The following is a 23,417-nucleotide window of genomic DNA, read 5'->3' on the forward strand; positions in this document are numbered from 1 at the left end:
TTTATTGCATTACTTTCTTTTTAGTGTATATTATTGCATTACTTTCTTTTCTCGGTCTGCGAGTTATAACCCCAGAGGTGTCACCATCCTTCCACGAAAAACCCATCAAAAAAAAAGTAACACAAAAACCCCATCAAAACAAAATTAACACAAAAACCCCAAATTTAAATGTTGGTTTCATCAAATTTTATTTTGGTTTCATCAAATTTTATGATGAAACCAAAATAAAAATTAATGAAACCAACATTTAAATTTGGGGTTTTTGTATCAATTTTGTTTATGATGGAATTTTAATGGATCCCAACATTTGAGTGGGGTTTTTGTACCACAAGTTTGGTCACCTTAGTGTTTTATGGCTAGTTTTGTTCTTTTTATACTTGTTTGTAACATTCAAGGTCCGTCTGGCCATGCCCACCCAAGCCCAGATTACCCGATAGGTTTGTTAGAGATAGGCTGGGACGGCCCGGCTTTACACCCTATACAATCTCTTAACAAAAACTTTTTTCCCCCTATATATCTTGTTATGCTACTTTATACTTTACTTCAATCCGGCGGATCACTGCACAATGATTATACAAGGTGAGCTGACATTCAAAAGTTAAAGCGCATCAGAACACTATTAGAAATTAAAAAAAATACATATTTCATCACTTGATTTGATTTCTAAACGAGTTGCTAAACAAGAGCAAGTGACTCAATATATTGATGAGCGTCGAACCAGGCATATTGTATCGAACCCTGCCCAAGAAGACTTGGCGACAAATCGTGTGTTTTGGTGAATCTCATTTCCTTTAAATTGTACCAAATAGTCTTATCCGGTAGGTGGATTACCAGACTTGATTCTTCTTCTTTTTCTTCTTCACGAATAAGCAAGATAGAGAACTCAAAATTGTACAAGGATGCTGCTACTCCATCTACATTGTTACTGTCATTATCATATCGAATCATCTCGGGGTATGAAGTCGCAAGAATTTCCATATCGACCCGGTATTTTACATTCCAGAACCTGTACTCAATGTCCATTTCCAGTATGTCGAAGAATGTGGAGCTCTGATTGTAAATTGGTACAAGATGCAAATGACCCTTGTACTCGCCAAAATATCCCATCTTCCTTGCAAGCCAATCATCATTAAATGGTAATGGTGGCACTGGTAGTTCTTTTACTAGTTCTTGCTCGATATCGAAATAAACAAAAGACTTACTTTTGCTAATCCAACTGCTAAACTCACTTGCGCTAATCCAATGTAACGAGCCATTCCAAAACACACCTGGCCTAGAAAATGTATCATAAGATGCAGGGAGGAGATCACCAGCAGATATCTTCCAAGAATCTGTCTTTGAATCGAAAATATGAATTTGGTATTGGTTTGGACTATTTCCACAAACACAGACAACTTTGTAGTGAGGTGATTTAAATGGGTTGAAAGCTAAACTCATACTACACACCACAAATAAACCATTTCCTGTAGATTGAGGTTTTGGAATTACTTTACTTTGTTTTGTGGAGGGATTGTTGATGTAATACGTTCGGTTATGTCGACTCCATCTCCAGTTACTGCAACAGAGAAGACCATTACATGATTGCTCTATCTTCAAACCTGTTGGGTTATTCACATCAAAGTCGAGAATTTTAATGCGTTCGCCACTAGTGACTTTTCTCCCGTCAAGGAAGATGAATTTGAATTCAGCATTTGTAGCAGGCAAGAATAATCCGGAAACTGGAAGACGGGTTTGTCGTGAATGCTTGTGAATGAAAAATGGATCTGAGATGATAGACAACCAACATTTTGATACAGACTTGAATGACATCAAAGATTTCACTGGCAAACACAAGAGTATCTGTATTAAAAGATCATTGTTGTTCGCTATGACCGATGACGGCTTTGATGCTTTATCATCTGAATTCCTATCGGAGACGCGTGGTAGTTTACGAGAAACCGGAAACATCTTGAAACATATATTGCAGTGAAGAGAAGATTGGATTAGGGTATTTATAGACGTACTGGAGTAATGAAAGCAGGAAGCTTAATTAGCTGAGCAGTTGATATCACCACCTCAGTAAGGCTTATTAAAGTTGGGCTATCTTTACCATTTCCGGCATGACCAGCTAGCAGCGCTGAGGTTCATGCATCTAGTCTCATTACCTTATTCGGGTGTGTTAGACAGCTGCATTGCTTGGCGTCTAATCTGTTTCAATTTGACAATGAATACCCAACGAACCACGGTCGTTAGTTCGACCCTCACCTCCTTCATAGAAGAAGATCTATATTATGTGGACATTGTGGAGCTGGTTTATGAAGAAATGCCAAACTGAGGAGAACTATCCAACGTGTTCACGGTATTCCCCACCGATTTGGGTATTGCCTTGCCTAAGCAAAGTTAATCAGGTATTCAAATGTTACACCAATTATATGATTGCGAAGAGTCCACCTCAATATTGTCTCATCTTACCCCCGCATGGTTCCTTTGACTTGTCTTTTCTATTGAAAGCAAAATAAAATAGTTTGTTAAAACAAGCCGTGTGGTCTTTACAAAAGAAAGACATCTGGAAAAATAAAATCGAAATGCTTCACTTGGCCCATGACATGAAGTTGTAATTAATATAGAAATTCATGTATTTCAGTTCATAATGGTGAACAAAGTAATTGTGTATATCATGGTACACCAGCAACAAAGAAGGCAACACTACCAGAAACTTGAGTTTGGTAATCTTAGTATAGTGCTCGGCCACTGTAAAGAAACCAAAGTGCAACAGACTCCAGAGAGGGTTCATTCGTGTGTACTAACTTGTCATGACACTATCAAGGATATGAGACCTCTCTGATGTGATATTGACGACTACTTGCACTAAGTTGTTGCTGTCTAGTATGCACCTAGGACTCAGACTGAGGTCATCATTGTAGTAACTTTCACCCAGATGAACAAAAAGAATTGAACAAGAGACACTAGGTTTATGTTCAACCATAAATGTGATTTGCAACCATGAAACTGGTGAGCGTAGTAAGATAAGAAAGATACAATATCTCTGCTCTATTGGTATAATATACAGTACAAATTTCTTGCAACTAAATATTTTTCTGCAGGAATTTGTGTATGTTGTCATATATACTATTCCAGTACAAGCTTTCTTGATTCAGATAATGCTATTTTATAATTTTTATCTTTCTATGGGAATGTGCAATGTAGGCAGTTTTTGAAATCGAGATAACGGAATTTTATCTTTCTATGGGAATGTGCAGTGTAGGCAGTTTGTTGATCCAGAATCCTAGATAGTGTTAATCTGTGGGAATTGCCCTGCAGCACTAACCACAATAATTGAAATTTTGAAATGCCGATACCTAGAGATTTCATGCATGACTAACCTCTATACTCATTTCACCCATTGTAATCGAATCTCACAATGGGTGAAATGAGTATAAGGGTTGATGGAAAATAATGAAATATTGCACAGTTCACAAACTAACTTAAAATAAACTGTTAACTTGAAATATAAATTGATAAAAGAGCAAGATACATGGTTCAACAAAAAGTCATATTTCCCCCGTTCCACAAAAAGTGGGTCGGAGGGAGGATAACAATAAGGCATGCTTATTTTAACAATCATGACTATTACTTGATGTGGGGTGACCTACAATTCTATCTCAAATTTTAAGGAAGCTTACCTTATAAGGTCGACCATCTGGGATCGTCAAAGTCATCAGGTGAAGTTGTCCTATTATCAAAGGCCTTTCCTCTCCCCTGGTTCTAATAGCCACCTCCAACAGTCAACATTGGCCTCTTCGACATCGAATTTTTCCTCCCAGGCAAAGCTTGGTAGTAAGTAGTTCCTCTGTACATAACCTTCTTCAGTTCCCTGCATTTCAGAGGAGTATATACTTCAACCCCAGGAAATTATAATCAAATAATGATCTCTTCAAAATCAAGTTAATTACTTAATTTCCAAATTTGAATAAACAACTTGGGATAACCCAGTAACCATTAACATGAACGAATGTGTCTACTTCTGTTCATTTCTCTACAAGGATGGAGAGATATGAAAACGTTGTTACTAAGTAAGTAGAGTTTCCATAATATCAAGGCTAGCTTAAACTTCAACGTAAGCTAATTAACAGAACTAAATATATACAACAAGTTCAATGGCAGCTATAGCCATTTCACCTTTGTCTTCGCATTACATCTTTGTTTATAGAAGGAATACACGAAGTTCATAGCATCATCTGAAAAGAAGCAATCGAGATGCTTCACTCTGGAGGCCCATAAAATGAGTCTTAATTAAAGAATAGTTCAAGAAATTCATGTAAAACAGTTCATCATGGTGAAAAAGGTATTTGCATACACCACCAAAAAAGAATGCAACACCACCAGAAACTTCCATTCAACAACCTTAGTATTATACTCGGTTACTGTAAAGAAAAAAAAATGTAACAGACTACAGAAAGGGTACCCATAACATTCTACACTGTTGAAAGTATCAGATGGAACGTACATATGACTGCATGAACAGGCACATGCTCAGATTCATATGTTCATATTCTAAAGTATACTTTAATTTGTACCCATTTCTGGAGAAAAATACTTGATTTGCATTCATTTCGACAATTCTAATTGCTTTTGTTTGTTTGTTTGTAAGTGGAATGCAAAAGCTTATCAGACTGGCTTGAAAGTGAAGGGATAAGTTAACCTCTCGAGAGACATCAGTATGCATCCTCAAGCTTCAACGACGATAAACACTAAGCAACTCTGCCGCGTAGATGACATCGGTCAGATGCTTGTCCTGGCAATTTCAACCATATACTTACTCTACGGCACTGATGCATCTAAGTCTTTAATCAATTTAAGCATTTGTTGGCGATGACTTGTTAGTATTCTTCCAAGGCATATAAATTCTTAATGTTACTAGTTTGTCAGTATTCAGAACAATTTTATGACTGCAGAACAATGACTGTTTCCAAACATGATTTACTTAAGCTTGAAAGTTCACAAATGAGTGATTGAATCGCACAATGGATGAATTGAGTACTAGGGGTTGATGGAAAATAATGTATACTGCACAGTTCAAATTGAAATTGATAAAAAAAAACACAAGCATGACTATTACTCATTATTAGGTGACCATGAATTCTCTTTAAGATTTCATCAAAGCATACCTTAGAAGGTTGACCATTTGGGCTCGACAAAGTCATCAGGTGAAGTCGTCCTATGAGCAAGGTCTTTCTACTCTCTCCCCTGGTTCCATCAGTCAACATTGGCCTCTTCGACATCAACTTTTACTTGGGCAAAAACCTGGCAGTAAGTAAATTCTCAGTACCCTTCTTCAAATCCCTGCATTTCAGAAAAAGAAATATTTCAACGCCGACAGATTATAATCACAAATCTTCTATTCTATTTCCTCTCTTGTGTGCGAACTATCGAGTTTAAATTATAATCATAAGTAAACGAATACTGATCTCTTCGGAATCAAGTTAATTTTTCCAAATTTGAATAAACAACTAGGGATAACCCAGTAACCATTAACAGGAGTGAATATGTCCACTTTTGTTCGTTACTCCATAAGGATACGAGATATAAATACGTTGTCAGTGAGTAACATGTAAATGGCCATTATCTACCTTCAATGAGGACAAAAAAGTAAGTAGCATTTTCATAACATCAATGCTAGCTTAAGCTTTAATGATAATTAACAGCACTAGATATATACAACAACTTAAATGGTAGTTAAAACCATCCCACTTTCGTCTTCATGTTACATCTTTAATTTATAGAAGGAATCGACTAAGTTTATAGCATTATCTGAGAAGACACAATCGAGATGCTTCATTCTGGAGGCCCATAATATGAAGTTCTTATTAAATAATAAGTTCAAGGAACTCATGTAAAACAGTTCCCAACAAAGAATGCAACATCACCGGAAACTTTAATACGACAACCTTGATACCCGTTTACTGTAAAGAAAAAAAAATGCAACAAACTACAAAAAGAGTACCCATAACATTCTAGATAATGAAAGTTACAGATGGCTCAGATATATGACTGCGTGAATTGTCACATGCCCAGATCCATATTTCACATTCTGAAATATGCTTTTAAGTTGTACCCGTATCTGGAGGACAATACTAGATTTGCATTCATTTCGACTGGAGTAAACTAACCTCTTGAAGGGGGAGGTCAGCATGCATCCTCAAGCTTACGACTGGAAGACCAACGAAGATATATACAGCTACAACTGGTTCTGCATATTCATCAATTTCTTCTACCTCCGAAGGTTCTTCTGCTGATCGCTAATCTAATATTACCATTTGATAGAATTTCAAGTTCTCCCACGAGTGAGGAATACCACTGTTGCTGATTCATAACAAAGAGTAAATATACCCCCTTACAAGGATCATGCTTGATAAATAGAAATCCCCTGTCAATACCTGTCTGATACAACAAGTCCCACTGTGCATATGTCCGTCATAGCAGGTGTCTAGAATTTGATATCAGAATTTTGAGTCCTGGTGTATAATTAGATAAGTGCAAACCGTTAATAAACATTAACTCAAACATTTATTCCAACCAGTAAGTGAAACACTGTAACCATTTACATGTTGACGGGGTTATCAGAAACTGGATAGTTAGAGGGCATGAGAGACAACTACGTACAACTATCTATGTAATGAATAATGAATTTTCAACCACTGTTAACATGAACAGGTGAGCATGATCATCAAACTTGGTATCCATGGTATGATGGTGATGTAAAAAAGCCTATCTGACAGCAATTCATTTGTTTCTGTGCAAGAATTCAATCAAATTCATATGACTTGGTTGATTACTTGTATAATTGTAACAAAATCAAACACTAAACACAATAATTGCTCATGAGTGAACAAAATGTACAAACAACTATACAGGTAATCAACTAAGTCATACGAGTATCATAAAACAGCCTAAACTATGTGTATGGGGTTAGTTATAGGTTGATCAAATGTCTGGATATCACTTATCCCCGCATTTTCGAAAAGAAAAGCATATGATTACTCTACCGCATTTACGTCTGTCTTTGATCAAATGCTGATCCTAGTCGATTTCTACCACATATCCACTCTACAGTAGTGATGCATCTAACTCTTTAATCAATTTAAGCATTTGTTTGCAATAACTTGTTAGTATTCCCCCAAGGCATAAAAATTCTTAATATTACCAGTTTGTCAGTATTCAGAACAATTTTATGACTGTATCCGACGGGCTCAATGCCATTTTTCCAACAGCCCAGTAGGTACCACATACTAAAATAGTACAGTACTCCTACCAGTTGAGAGGTTAACCGCAATGAACGCACCTATCGAAGATGAATATATATACCATATTTTCCAGTCCGAAGGCTCCTTTGCCCTGGTTAGGCATCACTCTACAGTAATTTTAATTTTAACTCTGCAACCTTCTTCAGTTCGTTCATTTCAAATTTATAGACTGTACTTGTTCTGTTGCTAGATTAGAGAATGGCCCATTCTTAATCATATTATAGATGTCAAGTCTTGTTTTTTTGCGATGCTACAAATATAGTGAAACCCATGCCTAACTGAGAAAGAGCCATGCGTAAACAAAGGATAACGATATTTGAAGAACTACATAGTAGACTAGAAATCAAGAAATAGTTTTGATCATCACATTGACAACAAGCTTGAGATAACAAAACTTGTGGGTTCAACCGAGCATTGCTCTAACAATTTCCTCTTTTGTCAATTTTAGTGACAAAACTATTCATAATAAGTACGGTTGTGATACGTTTGGTAAAGATGGACGGCTAATAACAGCCCTATAAATAAAAAATGATCCCTTCTCTTGCCGACAATTCACCATTAACCGATAAAGTTTCCAATATTTTTCTTCTCCTTCAGCCGATAATTGTGAGCTGTCCTGAATTGAATTCGCTATTCCTGCATTTAGTTCAGTGGCGAAACCTAGAATTCCCGATTTAGCAATGTAAGTTGTACTGATTTATATTCAACTAAAAAAAGCATTCAGTACAACTTACATTGTTAAATCAGGAACACTAGGTTTCCATTGAACTGAATGCAGGGGTTAGATCTGTAGTAGATAGCAAATTTAACTATGGACAGCTAACATACACCAATTATTGGCTGAAGGAGAGGAAATTTTTTTGGAAACCCTAACTATCGGTTAATGGTGAATTATCGGGAAGAAAAGGGATCGTTTTCTAATTATAGGGCTGTTACTTGTGTTATAGCCGTCCATCTTCACCAAACATATCATAGGGAGATATAAAAATGTCGTTATTGGGTAACATGTACATTGCCACTATCTACCTCTCCATAATGTTGTTATTAAAAAACAAGCAGTGTTCTCGTAACATATATACTAGCATAAGCTTCAATGTAAGCTAATTAACAGAAGTAGATATACACACCATGTTTAGTGGCAGTTAAAGACATTCAATATAATAGGTCTCTACAAACTGAGATTAATATCAATAAACCTAAAATCACCACTATAGCTAACACAATATAATAGGTCTTTACAAACGACTCCACGCATTTTCTTTTTTTCTTAAGCTTTCGTATTCATGTTTTGCTAACAATAACACGTGTAACAACCAAGGCTATTACTCAATATAAGCTGACCAGGAATTCTCTTTAAAATTTCATCAAAGCATACCTTAGAAGGTTGACCATTCGGGCTCGGTAAAGTCATCAGGTGAAGTCGTTCTAAGATCAAGGTCTTTGTCCTCTCCCCTGGTTACAATAGCCATCTCCATCAGTCAACATTGGCGGATTGGCTTCTTCGTCATCAAACTATCCTTGGGCAAAAACCTGGCAGTAAGTAATTTCTCTGGACACAACCTTCTTCAATTCCCTGCATTTTAGAAAAGGAAACATTTAAATGCCAACAAATTTTAATAATCATAGACCTTCTATCGAATTCCTCTGTGTGCGAACTATCGAGTTTAAATTATAACCGTGAGCAAACAATAATGATCTCTTCAGAATCAAGTTAATTTCCAAATTTGAACAAACAACTAGGGATAACGCAGTAACCATTAACAGGAGTTAATGTGTCTGCTTTTGTTCATTACTCCATAAGGATACGAAGATATAAATACGTGTCTCTGAGTAACATATAAATGGCCATTATCTACATTCCATGAGGACAAAGAAGAAAGTGGCATTTTCATAGCGTCAAAGCCAGCTTAAGCTTTAATGTAAAATTATTAAACAGAGCTAGATATATATAATAACTTTAGTGGCAATTAAAGTCATTCCACTTTTGTCTTCACATTACATCTTTAGTTTATAAAACCTGTAGTAGCAGGTGTTTACAATTTAATATCAGAGTTTGACCCTGGTGTACGGACAGATAAATGGAAATCGTAAATAACTAAAAACATTAACACCATAACCATTTACATGTTAACGGGATTTTTCAGAATCTGGATAGTTACAGGACATGAGAGATTACTATGTATAACTATCTTTTTACTGAATAGTGCAGTGTCAACTATTCAAGTAATCAACTAAGTCATTCCACTGTTAACATGAACAGCTGGGCATGATCATCGAATTTGGCATCCATGGTATGATGGTGACATAAACTAGATACAAATGAGCCAAGCCTTATTGACATAGAAATTCATTTCATTCTGCGCAAGAAATCGATCAGATTTGTAACAAAATCCAAACACTCAACACAATTATACTGCTTATGAGCCAACAATATATGTAGCCGACTATTCAAGTAATCAACTAAGTCATATTATAAATTAGCCAAAATATGAAATGCATGGGGTTTGTTATTGGTTGATCGAATGTCTCAATTTTCACTTGGACACGAGTCAAATTAGACAATGCGCCCATACACACAGACACATGGCAGGCAGACATACATGGACACAAACATAGTATATAGACACAGGGCAGAACAACAAACATGTTTGCTAAAAGAAACTAAACTTAGAAACTGAAATAAGTGTACATCTCGGGATCAACTAAAAGTAAAAATGTGTTTGGCGCTGTTCAATTATTCTCTGAGACGGTAGAATATCGTATATATCTGCATGAAATGACTGACATTGGCGAGCAAAATATTGTCCAAACACATCGATATAACTAAACATAAGAAATCGAGAGGGGAAGATCACATCGATCGGAACATATACAAAGAGAATCCAGCATGGAGAGTGAGTGGTGCTGGTGCAAGCAAAAGAAAAACAAATCAAATTCTCCACTGCCACCTCCACTTCCACCACCTCCGCCTAATCGATTATCCATAATCTGAACCCAATGATGACAAAAGGGTCTACTCCCATTATCAGATAGAAACAACATTTTAAACTAATTGTAATGTAGATTCATATCATTAAACCTAAAATCACTAGTATAACTAATACAATAATAGGTCTTTCTAAACAACTCCGATGTTTTTTCTTCTTCTCTTAAGCTTTCGTATTCATGTTTCGGCATAAATGCTTGTCTTAGTGCACCAATTATAGCCATTTATCTGGGGTCTGTGATCAGATCTGTGTCTAGACCATAAGATATAGGTTTTCTGCGAAAGGGAGACGAAGAATCTAGGTTTTGCTTCTTACTTGAGAAAAGTAGAAACCCTAATCTTTGTTTATCGTTACTACTACTTTGATGCAAAATTAAAAGAAGAAAAACAAAATTAGAGAGAAAAGAAACACAAGAACCTGTACCTCTACAGAAGATACACTTTCAGCCAATTTTGATGGTTGGTTGTGAATATAAGAACTAGAAATTTCTTGTCTGCTGGAGATGGTCTTGAGTCTTGACAATGGCAGTCGAATTGGGAAAGGAAGGAGTGTGGTGAAACAACCAAGGAAGACCGAACGAAGACTTTCCTAGAGTATGTCCAGGGGGAAAAGACCAAAATGTCCCCTAGGTTTGCGCTGCCTCGGATATCCCCGTCCAAAATATATGGCTATGGGGTGTCTCGAGGAGTTTCAACCGGACCGATTCTTTTTTGCTGAATTACCCATTGAAGCTGTCGTACTCACTTACTCGGGCTGAATTACCACTCTTGTTGGCTCATGATCTGCGACCACAAATTCCTTATCTGCATCACTAAGATGTGCAGGAAAGAGTACTGTTTAATTTCAGTTGGATTCAGATTCCATTACAGGTTATATGGGACTGAGAGTTAAATGATCCGATGCCTAGTATCTCAACTCAAGTATCCAAAGCCTGTAGACCCCGAACAATAAGTTTAGCGGCGGAGGATTTGTCATTAATTTTGTACGAAAGAACTAAAAAGCAGTTATAGTAAGTTGTTCTCTAATAATCTGGACATGGATGAACGTACGTCAATACTTACTAAACATGATAACTGACAAGTCACAAATCACAATCTGCCACTTCATTATGAGCTCTATTAAATCTCAGAAAAGCTGTTACACACATAATTAATATGCAGTTTTATTGTAAGAAAAGTTATTTAGTTTTCCTCCCACTGTATTAGAAACATAAATAGCTTTAAGATTCATTCGTACACAACATAAATATTAGAACACAATATCAAAATATAATCTTAAGAGCCACACTAGAGATCCTTGTGCTCAGATTGTCCTGTATGTCGAAGTTGGGGCCTGCGATTGCTCTTGGGAGCTTATATCAATGAATATCCCCTTTGTCAAAAAAAAAAAAAAAAAAAAGGAAGAAGAAGAAGAAATCCTTGTGCAGCTTTTATACGTATTCACCCGAATTAAGTGAAATTAGGCTTTCAACGTAAGTTTCTGCGAAAAAGAAATCCGGAATATCTTGAATATCCGAAATCCTACTGACTTCTCCATTTTTGGGGTCATATGAGACTAAAGAGCTCTCATAATCATCACCTACAAGACACATAACCATGAATAGGATTTCGTCGTTCCTATTCATGGTGTATGTTGTAGCGGTGTCAAGCTAAGCCAAAACTTGGCATTTGAGCTAAGCCAACCTGTCTGCTCTTTGGAAACGCTCAAAAATTTAGTCCAACAACAATCTTCCACTCCATATTCCTTCTTCACCCAAACGTCAAATTTGTATCCACGAACATCATCAACCGAGAGGTAAAGGTCCTCACCGAGCACATCCAGAGTTTCCACACTAACTGGATGAGTTTTGAACCAACTAGGCATTTGGATCTCTTTGGTTACCTCTTCTGCTATATCGAAAGAAACTATAATCTTTGGATCCATGATATTCATATCCTTTTTTGCAACCCAATGAAGAGCTTCATTGGAAGGCTTTGTAGAAGCCGTAGCAGCGGATACATTATAAGGAATGTGTTCATTTTTTTATCTATGAATTCGTGCCCAATGTATACACCAGGACTTCGGAATCAGTATCGAATTGACTATAAGAAACGACTCGTATTAGCTTGTAATCATCAATCTTCTGATCATATCCAAACCCATAAACGGAATCATATAATTGCTCATCTCTAATTGGTGGCTTAGGTATCTTCTTATATTCTCGAGTAGACGGGTTTCACAGTAAAATTCCATCCCCAGATATAGAAGTAACATCAAAATCAACGCATAGTAAGCCATTACAAGAACCAAGAAATCGACTACGAGGGTTTTTATCCTCCCATGGAATATCAATTTCTATGGCTGTTTTATTATAGCACACCGATAACGGCGAGGTTGCATCCAAATCTATGCGATAGTGCGGTGTTGGTCCTTTCTCAGCATATGATTTGAGAATGACATTGAACTTGTTTTTCTCAGTAGCATATGTTAGAGAAAATGAGTTTATAAAATAGTTTGGTTTTTGGTCTTGGTGGGATTGGAACTTAGGATCTATTGGTCACTAAGGACACTAGCTCATTTTCATTATTTGTGAATGAACCTTTAGTCCCACATAGGGAAAACTAAAGATGATACCTCTTCATAAGTATTGAAAATTTTGATATTAGAGTGGCCCTTGGGTCATTAGCATTTTTGTACGAGGGAGAGGACTTAGGCAATGGGCTAGTTGGTGGTGCAATCACACATTTTCACACACGCGCGGTGCTTCGCATCGAAGCACGCCGTCCGTGTGTGCGGTTCGGGTCATTAGCATTTTTGTACGAGGGAGAGGACTTAGGCAATGGGCTAGTTGGTGGTGCAATCACACATTTTCACACACGCGCACGCCGTCCGTGTGTGCGGTTCGGGTCATTAGCATTTTTGTACGAGGGAGAGGACTTAGGCAATGGGCAAGTTGGTGGTGCAATCACACATTTTCACACACGCGCGGTGCTTCGCATCGAAGCACGCCGTCCGTGTGTGCGGTTCGGGTGCGTGTTAAGACTTATCTTTTTTGGCAAAACTTCTTTTGAATTTATGAATTAATACTTAAAAGATTTCAAACAAAATAAATCTTTTTTGGCAAAACTTCTTTTGAATTTATGAATTAATACTTAAAAGATTTCAAACAAAATAAATCTTTGAGCGACATTATATCTATGATGATATTTCCTCTCGTATAAATTTAATGACTGTACCGATTCTCACTACTCACTCGGTATTTCTCTGTTGGTGGAATCGCTTGGAAAAACGGTGGAAACCATCGTCATATTATACCTGGTCTTCCAATCTTTGGAATATCATCTGTCAAAGCTATTCGGCTTAAAATGAAATAATATTTTCGGTTCTTTCAAGCTTCACCTTTTTTAAAATGCATGCATTGGGTCTTACTTCCAGCTCCATGGCTGTTGCAGGAAATGATCTTTAGAGGAACCGATACTACCAGCTATGGTTAATTTAACATGTGGGCCATGACACATGATTCAGAATTTGATGGTTATTGAACTAATTATTGGTAATCATAATGTAATTAAAAATGAAATATTATCTTAATTAAATAACTAAGATAATAAAAGTGAGAAAAAATATTAGGGTATGACCTTGCGAGGATTTTCATCTTTCCACTTATGTTAAGTTAGGCGCTCGGCGAGGCTAGGCACCAATCCCTTCATAAGACAAACTTTCATCGGACTTGACCAAAAAAAAAAAAAGACAAACTTTCAGTCAAATTCCGACAGTGGGTTGTGCTCAAATTTGCATATAAAAACCGGAAATTTCTTGTCTGCTCGAGATGAATTTCTGATTTTTGAAACAATGGCAGTAGAATCGGGAAAGGAGGAGTATGGTTGAATTTGAAACAAACAACGGAGGAAGAAGACTTTACTAGAGTTTGGGTAGGAAGAGGACCAAAATTCCCCTTTGGTTTGTCTCCAAAAATACAATGTCGGCCAAGATGTGCTGGAAAGAATACTCATATTTTTAATTTCAGTTTGTATCTCAGCTTCTCTGCTAGCATTTCTCTGATGATGCATTTTCTTTTCCAATGTAGCCGCATGGGTAACTTAGCCAAGGGAGCCGAAACGGCGGGAGGGGGTTTGAGATTGTGTCACAAGGGGGGTAAACTAACACTAACTTCCATGTTAATTCCTGCAATATTACGCCATTGGGGACTCGAACTTGTGACCTCCTGGAGCGCATTAAACTTTTGGGGAGCGGGGATGACCAGCTGAGCTAGGGGCTCGTTGTTATTATTATTATTATTATTATTATTATTTATTTATTTTTTTATAAATTTTTTCCATTAATGGGAGATCGATGATTACATGAAACTAGTTGGAAGCCTAACAAGCTAGGCTCCAACGACATACTACTACATTAATTGAACAGGTTGTTGTGCTAGCCTACCAGCGGGCCTCATGGGTAACCTTGCCAAGGGGAGCCGAAACGGCGGACTGGGGGGCGAGATTGTGGCACAAGGGGGGCAAGCTAACAACACCTTCCATGTTAATTCCTGCAATGTTACGCCATCGAAGACTCGATCCTGGGACCTCCTGGAGCGCATCACCTTTGGAGAACGGGGTTGACCAGCTGAGCTACGGCCCGTTATTATTATTATTATTATTATTTATTTATTTTTTTTTTTATTTTTTTTTTTAATATAAAATTAAGGAAAGGAGTGTGGGTCGTGACCAGTGGCCAACCGGCCATGCCTTGGTCCCAACCGGCCCCACAAACCTAACAAGCTAAGCTCCAACGACATACTACTACATTAATTATTATAGGGAATGTTTTCATTCTTTTTCCATGAATTCGTGCCTAATGTATAAATCAGAACTTCGGAATCAGTGTCATATCTACCATAAGAAACGACTCGTATTAACTTGTAGTCATCAATCTTCTGATCATAACCAAACCCATAAACAATATCGTCCAAACGCCCATCTCGAACCGGTGGTTTAGGTACCTTCTTGTACTCATGAGTAGACGGGTTCCATAACAAAATTTCATCCCCAGATATAGAAGTGTAGTCAATATCAACACATAATAAGCCATTACAAGAACCAATGAATAGGCTATTAGGGTTTTTATCCTCCCATGGAATATCAATATCTATGGCCGAAATATTATTGCACAACGATAATGGATCAAGATCTATGCGATAGTGTGGCGCTGGTCCTTTTTCAGCCTGTGATTTGAGAAGGAGATTAAACTGTGCTTCTCAATAGCATGGTTAAGATGCATCTTGGTGAAATCAGGGTTTTTAAATAGTTCCAACCATAGTTTGCATACGTACCTGAATTGTGAGATCGATTTGACTGGTAACATCGAGAGTATAATCATGATTATATCATCAGAAAGGATCGGCATTGTTTTTGTTCTCTTCATCGAGAGTGTAACGAGAAATGGATTTTTACTTTTCCCTTCTTCTATATAGGATTTTATAAGCACCGAAGATCCAAATATAGAGAAATTGCCAAATATATGGCGGTCAAACACGGTCAAGAAACACGCCAGGCTCGGTAGCCCCAAAGGAAATGTTCTAAAAACAACAGAGAAAGGATAAATGATGAGATTGGTGCATAAACAGTACTAGATTTTGTGCCCGTGCTACGCCCCCGGCAACTTCTCAAACTTGGTTCACCAATTCAATCTACAACTACAAACTACAAATACAATGCATCAATGCCTCTTTCTTTGAACCATATTTTTTATTTGGTAAAGCTTGGCTTCGCCCAAGTCCCCATTTGATTTGGTAAATCTCGGCTTCGCCTCGCTCCAGTCCCGATATGATTTAGTTAAGCTCGGCTTCACCTCGCCCCAGTCCCGATTTGATTTGGTAAAGCTCGGCTTCGCCTCGCCCCAGTCCCGATTTGATTTGGTAAAGCTCGGCTTCGCCTCGCCCAAGTCCTGATATGATTTGGTAAATCTCGGCTTCGCCTCGCCCTAGTCCCGATATGATTTGGTAAAGCTCGACTTCGCGCAAGTCCCCATTTGATTTGGTACAGCTCAGCTTCGCCCCAGACCAGAATTCTTCATTTAACTCCCCGCCTTGCCCGATTTGAGAAGAACAATATGAATAAAAACGAAAAAGCATTCCAATACAGGTGAACTTTCAGATAATTTGAGAAATGGACTATGTTAGCAACCGATCTTTCAGACAATTTGAGAAATTTAAATATTGCTTTCCTATTCAAGTTCTTGAAAATTATTTGGACCATGAATTCATATACTTCTATCAAGAAATTCATATAATGAGAACTATAAGTTTAATTTCCCCAAAAGTACATAGATTAAGTATTGTGCCAAGACTGATAGTATATGTTGTCTCTGGTTCTAATTGTAGACACGTACATATGAAGTAAAAATCAACCATGGGTCTTTGTATATTCTTCTCATATGCACGAAGATCAAAGTGACCTCGTCTTCACATAGATAAGAGTATAAACTACAATGAAGAGCTACAGTATCTCCAGCAACAGCACCATCAACAATGTCAGGCACCTATAAGTCACAACATAAGAAAAAGATAAGCCTACCACCACATTTAAAACATAGACCATTCAAATTTCTGAGTCAACTGTAGAGTGAAACGACATAATCTCATAATTTTAGTAAGTAAAGTAAGAAAATTTCATGGCTATTTTAAGAACTGAGTCATGTTCGAAGTTTGCAGTAAATGTATAACGTCTATATTTGAACCAACTGAAACTTATGTACAGAAGAGGTGAAGCTTATAATTTCTTGAATGAATTAAGCATATATACTATAGTGTTGACATTAAATTCCCCCTGTACTTGGTCTTTACTGGACCCCATCGAAAGACAATTGGATTTAGCTCTCGAAACGTTGCTTGCCAGCAGAATCTGCCAACACCTTTTCCAACAAATTAAAATCTTGAGGTTCATACAAATTAAAATCTTAAGAAACTTGGATGTAAAGCATTTAAATAGACCCTCTGTGATAGTACCGTTCCAGCTATATAGTACCATTCCCTCTAGATTCAACTCCGACCAAAAACAAAAATTTATTCAATTTCAGGATTAAGACATTGTCTATCAAGTTCTTATCTTATCCTTGTCCATTGCAGAGTTTTGTGTTAATACCATGGTCAGAAAAAAAGATAAACGATATTTAAGTAGGTATAGCTCGGGTTCCCCTCGCCCAAGGAACTAACAGACTTTTTGATGTTCTAGCTATTGCAATATTGATTTATGCTGCAAAGTGCAAGTATTCATACCCTTCAATAAAGAAATGCACTTCAAAGTAGTACTATCTAGAAGAAAATTAAAAGGAAAATTCGACTAACTGGTATCCAATAGATTTTACCTGTCCCAAAAGAACTTTTTGTGTAGAACAACGCCTTCTTTTCGCATCAGAATAACCATATAGGCAGCAAATCTCTGACCTACTGTGATTTCATTCGCAATCTTCGAAGCTATTTCCATAAATATTATTGTGTGCACCTGCATAATGGAAATGCTTAAGTTATGCTCAAGGAAAAACCTAAAAACCCTAAAAAAAACCCTGTAAAAGACATTAATTGAACAAAAAATTCCCGAAGATATATTGATTTAATAAATCTTACAGTCTTTACAACACAGTTCATCTATCTGGAAACTTTGTATTCCATAACGCAAAAAAGAGAGGTGATTAGGGCTTCAGTTTTATATGCAATAGCAGGGGTTAATTACTTATATGAATAAGCAAGTGGTTATTACTTAACCGATGGCAGCCACCATGAGACAGAGACCCAATCAAATAAGTACCACCACTGTTGATTTACGTACCTTCTTGTTGAAGCTCAACCTGAAAACATCAACATGTGTAATGACTAAACAAAGCTCTGCGTACTTTGGATCAACCCGAAATGAAGTTTTATCTAGCTAACAAAACTACTCATTCATTGTGCATAGTTCTAGGGTTATATATAGTTCACCTGTTGGAAAAGAGACGACAATGCTCAGTTTTTAACTAAAAGATTTAAATTAAGTAAGTGCCTAAGTATAATTATATACTCCCGCCAAAAGAGCCTTGTACAGACTCCATTTACACTTACAGTATTAGTTTGTCATTTGAGAGAAAGACGACATACATTATAAAAAAAAAAAAAATTGATACTGAGAGTTAGTAATGAGAGGGATCAAACCTTAGAAGAAGAATAGGCTTTTTTTAATACCCGATTTGGTGTGCCAGAGACTCAAAAGGAAAGCCAATGACAACTTTCGTTCGAAAAGAAGCAAGTGAGACATGTCATAGACACAATAATTCACAGGTCATAAAGAGAGAAAAATAAATAAGAGTATATCCACATGTCATCAACCATTTTGAATCACTAAAAAACGGTATATTGCAATTGCATTGGAACAGAAAATAACGAAGAAAATGCATGAAAAGAGATAAGCAAATGACAGAAATAATGGAGCATTGTGTAAAGCTTTAAAGAATGATTCCTTTAGCTAAAAAAAAAATAGCAGCACCTGAATAAGGCCTGTAACTAAGAATTTGACTAAGCTAAATACATCTCTCCTCCATTTTCAAATGTTACGGCCACTAATTAAGTTGTCTTGGCTGGCAACCTCTGCTAAACACAATAACCAAAACAGTTCGAGAGAACATGGTTAGCAATAGTAGCCAGGATAAGGCAAGTCAGCTAATAACACTCACCAAGAACCCCAGAGCTCAAGTGGATCTGATTGCATCTCAAACCCTACAGAAGTGGATTTGATTGTTCTCAGCTTGACTTCGGCATGGCCCGCTGTGGTGGTTGTCTGACAGACTCAAGAGAATCCTAGAATTGGTTTATCATCCGCCAAAGGTTTAACTAACTAACAATTGATATTTTAGTAAGATGATCAGGAGCTTCATTTTGCTCCAATATTGTCCTTTCTTCTGGTTTCAAAAGTGATTCAAATTCTGCAAAAACCAAAAATTAACTACATCATTAAAACATGTATTGTAAAACAGCCTATGATCATCATATGGAAGGCTAATTATGCTCTAGTGAAGTATGTATCTTAGAGAAGATGGAGAAAAATAGCCAGCAACCGATGACTAACAATCCAAAGATTGATCCAAGATTTCCCTTGACACAAAAGAAAAAAGATGTTCTTTAAAACACAAAAACTCGCACCTGCAATATAAAACACATAAAATCAAACACGAAAAAAATTAAATTTAAATAAAAAAACGAAAGAAAAGCAAACTGAGTTTTGTTTCACGCAGAAGAGAATAGGTTTAGCCATGTAGGTTACCATAGATTCACTTGCAGAAAAGGCAGACATAGGTTTTAAGGCTTGTTGTTCTTCTTTTATTTCTAATCTCTTGCACACGGGATTCCATCAAATGAACAAAAAATCGAAATCTAAATCGCAAAAGATCGAAACCGAAATCGCAAAACATAATATTATTCTTACCTGATATTGATAATTTGTATTTGATGATGAAGATCCATGATTCCATGCACAGAAAGTTAAGGTAAATCAAACCTTTTTGCAGGGTCATGTAAGAGTTCTGCAAGGATGATCGTTAACTCGCCGAACTAAGAAATTGTAAGATCAGAAATAAGGGGAGCTAACAAAAAAGATGATTTTTTTTTGATTTTTGTCAGGGGGAGAGCAAAAAATTATCCGAGGAGAGCGAAAACCGTAGTTGACTCATTAACTAGACCGATTTGAATTTTAAATATTAACTGGGACAAGTATACCCTTCCGACCTAACCTAACCTCTCTAATTTAGCCTAAGGTCTATTTATTAACCTAAAGTATATTTATTGAAACGGAAGTTTAAAGAAACAATTTATGTATTCAATTCATTATGATCCTTAGCAATCAAAAATGTCGTGAAACCCTAAAACTCGAGTTATGACTTATTAGTCGCCAATCGTACTGTTTCGACATTTACTCCATTGAAAGCATCCATAATGGCAACTGACTATTCAGATTTTGAAAGTTTGGAAGATGATGCTTCAAATATACCGGATTTTACAGGAAACGAAGAATCCCAGGTATGAAAATCAGTTTAACATTATTTTATTTATTAATTATTTTATTTTTGAAAAGCTTGGTTCATCTATGCAGTTTTACGTAAACATATGTTTTCATTGTTGCCTGAAAATTTCATTGTTTACCATTGTTTTTGTAAATGGGAAATACGTAACACACAATTTCTTTTATGTTGTTGTCTAGCTTGTTCAATCTGCGTATCTGCCTTTCACTAAAGAACCTAATCCTATTCCTGAATCTTTGGTGTCCTATGAACATATCGATTTTACGGAATATTTTCTAAAGATGGAGGGTTTCAGTACTAGAGAAGAACTACAATCGTGGTGTTTGGCTATTGGTAGAGAACACAATTTTCAGGTTGTGTGTAAATCATCACAGATAAAGAACACTCTAGATAATGGTCAAGGATCTCGGATACAACTCTGTTGTGAAAGAAGTGGTCATCACACTAGTCATCGAGGGAAGAACTATGTGCCAAAGACTGCCATAACAAAAAAGAGAAAGTGTGGCACCATCAAATGTAACTGTCCATTTCGCCTAAATGGAAGTTGCAATAAGTATGGGATATGGAAGCTTAGAGTTGGATGTGGTTACCATAATCACCAGCTTCCAACCACATTGGTAGGACACGGTTATGCTGGAAGGTTGGAGGAAAAAGAAAAGATGGAAGTCCAAAAATTGACAGAAAGTGGGTGTCGACCTCGTGAAATTCTTACTACTCTCAAAAAAGATAACCCTAAGAACTGTTCCACCATGAGAACCATCTATAATGAAAGGCGCAAGCTGAAAATGTATGCAATGCAAGGTAGATCTATGATACAACACTTCTTTAAGTTAGCACAAGAACACCATTACACGGTTGAGTATAAGTATGATCCCATGATAAAGAAGGTTACTGATCTCTTTTTTTCTCATCCGGTTTCGGTGAAGTTGGCACAATGTTTTCATGAATTTCTTCTATTGGATTGCACCTATAAAACCAACAGATATAAGTTACCGTTGTTCCATGTTGTATCTCACACGTCGACGGGAGCAACATTCACTGTTGCGGTAGCTTTCATGAGTCGAGAAAAAGAAGCAAACTACATATGGGCTCTAGAATGTATCAAGCGACTCTATATAAAAAATGAAATTCCATCGGTTTTCGTTACAGATTGTGAAGTTGGTTTAATTAGTGCAATTCATCACGTGTTTCCCAAATCATCTCATCTACTTTGCGCATGGCATATCGGGAAGAACGTGTATGCTCACGGTAAATGTTACTTCAAACTCAAACCTGCAACTGCAACTTCCAATGACAAAGACAGACCAAAGAAGATTGATACTGTCATACCCCGAAAAAAAGAGAAGGGGAAACAAAAGGAAAAGCAGGATGAGAAAAAAAAGGAACTCAAAAAATGATATGAGGCATGGAAGGATGTTGTCACGTCGCCATCTGAAGATGAATATAAGAAAAATTTAAATAAATTTGTCTCCACTTGGGAACCGAAATGTAAAGATTATGTGAGATATGTTATCAAAACTTGGTTGGATCCATATAAAGAGAAGTTTGTTTCGGCTTGGACCGATAAAATTAAACATTTTAACAACATCGCCACAAGCAGAGTTGAGAGTGCACACGCCAAGTTGAAATTATACTTGGGTAACTCACGAGGTAACTTTGTTAATTGTTTTCTTCGTGCTCATTGTTCTTACGAAAATGAGCATGTTCATGTTGAGGCCGAGTTCGAGAGAAGCAAAACTAGGCAAATGCATGATCACAGACTCGAAAATTTATTTCAAGAAATCCTCAATTTTGTGTCAATTAAAGCTTTGAAGATTTTATATGATGAGATACATAAGAATGTTGACGTAGGGTCGATGAATGTGACATGCAATTGTTTGGCTCGTACGGTTAATGGTCTTCCATGTGCATGTGAAATAGGTGCATTGAAGAGACAAGGTAAGGTCATACCGCTCAATATTATTGATCCGTTTTGGAGGCAATTGAGTAGTTCACCTCCATCTCCAAGCCGGATTAATCTACCATTTGAAGAAACACCAGAGTTTTTTGCGATTCGAGATACATGGGAACGAGCGACAGAAAATGAACAGGTAAGAATCCTTGCCCAACTGAAACCAATTGCATTTCCATGCACCATCAACCTTCAAGAGCCAGAAGTATCCCAAGTGCATCGAGGTCGCAAGTCCAAGAAGCAACTAATAAAAGATAGATCAACTGTACGAGAGCCGTCTTTCTACGAGCATATCGATAAAACTGTCGATATTTTGGTGAAATTTGGAGAAAAAAGGAACCGTAAAAGGCTAGCAGCACAAAACAAGGATACTAACTTAGTTGATCCAAGGTACTTGAGTGATATTCCTTCAGTAATGCGGAAATTCATCGCTGCTACACAAGAGATGCCAGCTGACGGAAATTGCGGTTACCATGTTTTATTGAAGCAATTGGCTATCAAGGTAAGACATCACAACCCTTGTAGTTATTTGCGAGAAATAATGCTAGGAAATATATAACAACACAGGACCATGTACGAGCAAATGTGGGGTGTCGATATGCTAAAAGAATTGGAAGACAGCATTGATAATAACCAATGGATGAGAATGCCTGAGAGTGGTTTCATTATTGCCGAGGCTTTCACCACAACAGTTGTATATTTGAGTGAAGAACAAAGCATGACCTTTATTCCTACAACCAATGAAGCTTCCCCAAAGGTAAGAAGAAATATGGTGGCTATGGGTTTCGTCGACAACAATCACTACATCGGATTAAAATTGAAACGGAACTCTCCGTTGCCTTCACTTCCAAGATTCTCTTATTGGCAGAAACAAAAGAAGAAGAACAATTTCTCGGATAACTGGTCGGAACCATACATGAAAAGAATTAAGAAATATGAAGATATGGTGGGAACTAGAGAAACAAAAAGGGTTCGTCTTCATAAAGATTAGTGCATAAGATGAACCATACAATTTTCTTTTATGTTTGTTTTTTTTGAATAATGTTATCTCTTTTCCTATGGCTTCCACTGTCTGCAGATCTTGTTCAAGACCTCCAGAGGATACTTTTACATTAGTTTCATTAATTTGATATACATTGAAGTTCACTATGTTGATTCTGTTGACTAGTCCTT

At 36.9% G+C, this 23,417-nt stretch overlaps 3 protein-coding genes and 1 long non-coding RNA gene across 11 annotated transcripts; 2 read left to right on the plus strand and 2 right to left on the minus strand.

Annotated features, from left to right (window-relative positions):
• Positions 1–511: 511 nt before the first annotated feature.
• LOC113332521 (F-box protein At5g07610-like) lies at positions 512–10,824 on the minus strand. 4 transcript variants are annotated; one of them, XM_026579058.1, is made up of 7 exons: positions 10,694–10,824; positions 8,659–8,856; positions 6,417–6,494; positions 6,150–6,336; positions 5,148–5,322; positions 3,663–3,853; positions 512–2,480 (listed from the first exon to the last, which is right to left on the minus strand). In XM_026579058.1, the coding sequence occupies exon 7, from the start codon at positions 1,945–1,947 to the stop codon at positions 676–678; it is 1,272 nt and encodes a 423-aa protein (XP_026434843.1). In that variant the 5' UTR covers positions 1,948–2,480; positions 3,663–3,853; positions 5,148–5,322; positions 6,150–6,336; positions 6,417–6,494; positions 8,659–8,856; positions 10,694–10,824; the 3' UTR covers positions 512–675. The 4 variants fall into 4 exon arrangements, with proteins under 4 accessions (XP_026434843.1, XP_026434844.1, XP_026434842.1 ...); XM_026579059.1 differs by having other exon boundaries at positions 6,150–6,342; XM_026579057.1 differs by adding an exon at positions 4,682–4,774 and having other exon boundaries at positions 6,150–6,494.
• A 5,056-nt stretch (positions 10,825–15,880) lies between these two features.
• On the minus strand, positions 15,881–19,840 carry LOC113332559. Of its 5 annotated transcripts, none has more exons than XR_003351593.1 (5): positions 19,702–19,840; positions 18,435–19,201; positions 18,012–18,094; positions 17,615–17,751; positions 15,881–16,789 (listed from the first exon to the last, which is right to left on the minus strand). It is a non-coding gene; the product is annotated as an uncharacterized LOC113332559 (long non-coding RNA). The 5 variants fall into 5 exon arrangements; XR_003351596.1 differs by having other exon boundaries at positions 18,007–18,094; XR_003351594.1 differs by lacking the exon at positions 15,881–16,789 and adding an exon at positions 16,973–17,161.
• Positions 19,841–20,207: 367 nt separating this feature from the next.
• Positions 20,208–21,690, plus strand: LOC113332425 (protein FAR1-RELATED SEQUENCE 5-like). Its single transcript, XM_026578970.1, has 2 exons — positions 20,208–20,291; positions 20,473–21,690. Exons 1-2 carry the CDS (start codon positions 20,208–20,210, stop codon positions 21,688–21,690), a joined length of 1,302 nt encoding a protein of 433 aa, XP_026434755.1.
• A 348-nt stretch (positions 21,691–22,038) lies between these two features.
• On the plus strand, positions 22,039–23,412 carry LOC113332426. The gene is made up of 4 exons (XM_026578971.1): positions 22,039–22,634; positions 22,812–23,001; positions 23,113–23,214; positions 23,323–23,412. Exons 1-4 carry the CDS (start codon positions 22,039–22,041, stop codon positions 23,410–23,412), a joined length of 978 nt encoding a protein of 325 aa, XP_026434756.1.
• Positions 23,413–23,417: the final 5 nt, after the last annotated feature.

The sequence above is a fragment of the Papaver somniferum genome, unplaced genomic scaffold (genome assembly GCF_003573695.1).
Source record: "Papaver somniferum cultivar HN1 unplaced genomic scaffold, ASM357369v1 unplaced-scaffold_131, whole genome shotgun sequence".
Taxonomy (NCBI): domain Eukaryota; kingdom Viridiplantae; phylum Streptophyta; class Magnoliopsida; order Ranunculales; family Papaveraceae; genus Papaver; species Papaver somniferum.

Excerpts from the sequence above, each read along its gene's own strand:
- LOC113332426 (XM_026578971.1), top strand. The coding sequence starts at position 22,039 with ATGCATGATCACAGACTCGAAAATTTATTTCAAGAAATCCTCAATTTT. Across the intron at positions 23,002-23,112 it reads CCAATGAAGCTTCCCCAAAG|AAACAAAAGAAGAAGAACAA; the intron begins GTAAGAAGAAAT and ends TCTTATTGGCAG. Across the intron at positions 23,215-23,322 it reads GAACTAGAGAAACAAAAAGG|ATCTTGTTCAAGACCTCCAG; the intron begins GTTCGTCTTCAT and ends CACTGTCTGCAG.
- LOC113332521 (XM_026579058.1), bottom strand. The coding sequence starts at position 1,947 with ATGTTTCCGGTTTCTCGTAAACTACCACGCGTCTCCGATAGGAATTCA.
- LOC113332425 (XM_026578970.1), top strand. The coding sequence starts at position 20,208 with ATGGCAACTGACTATTCAGATTTTGAAAGTTTGGAAGATGATGCTTCA. Across the intron at positions 20,292-20,472 it reads CAGGAAACGAAGAATCCCAG|CTTGTTCAATCTGCGTATCT; the intron begins GTATGAAAATCA and ends GTTGTTGTCTAG.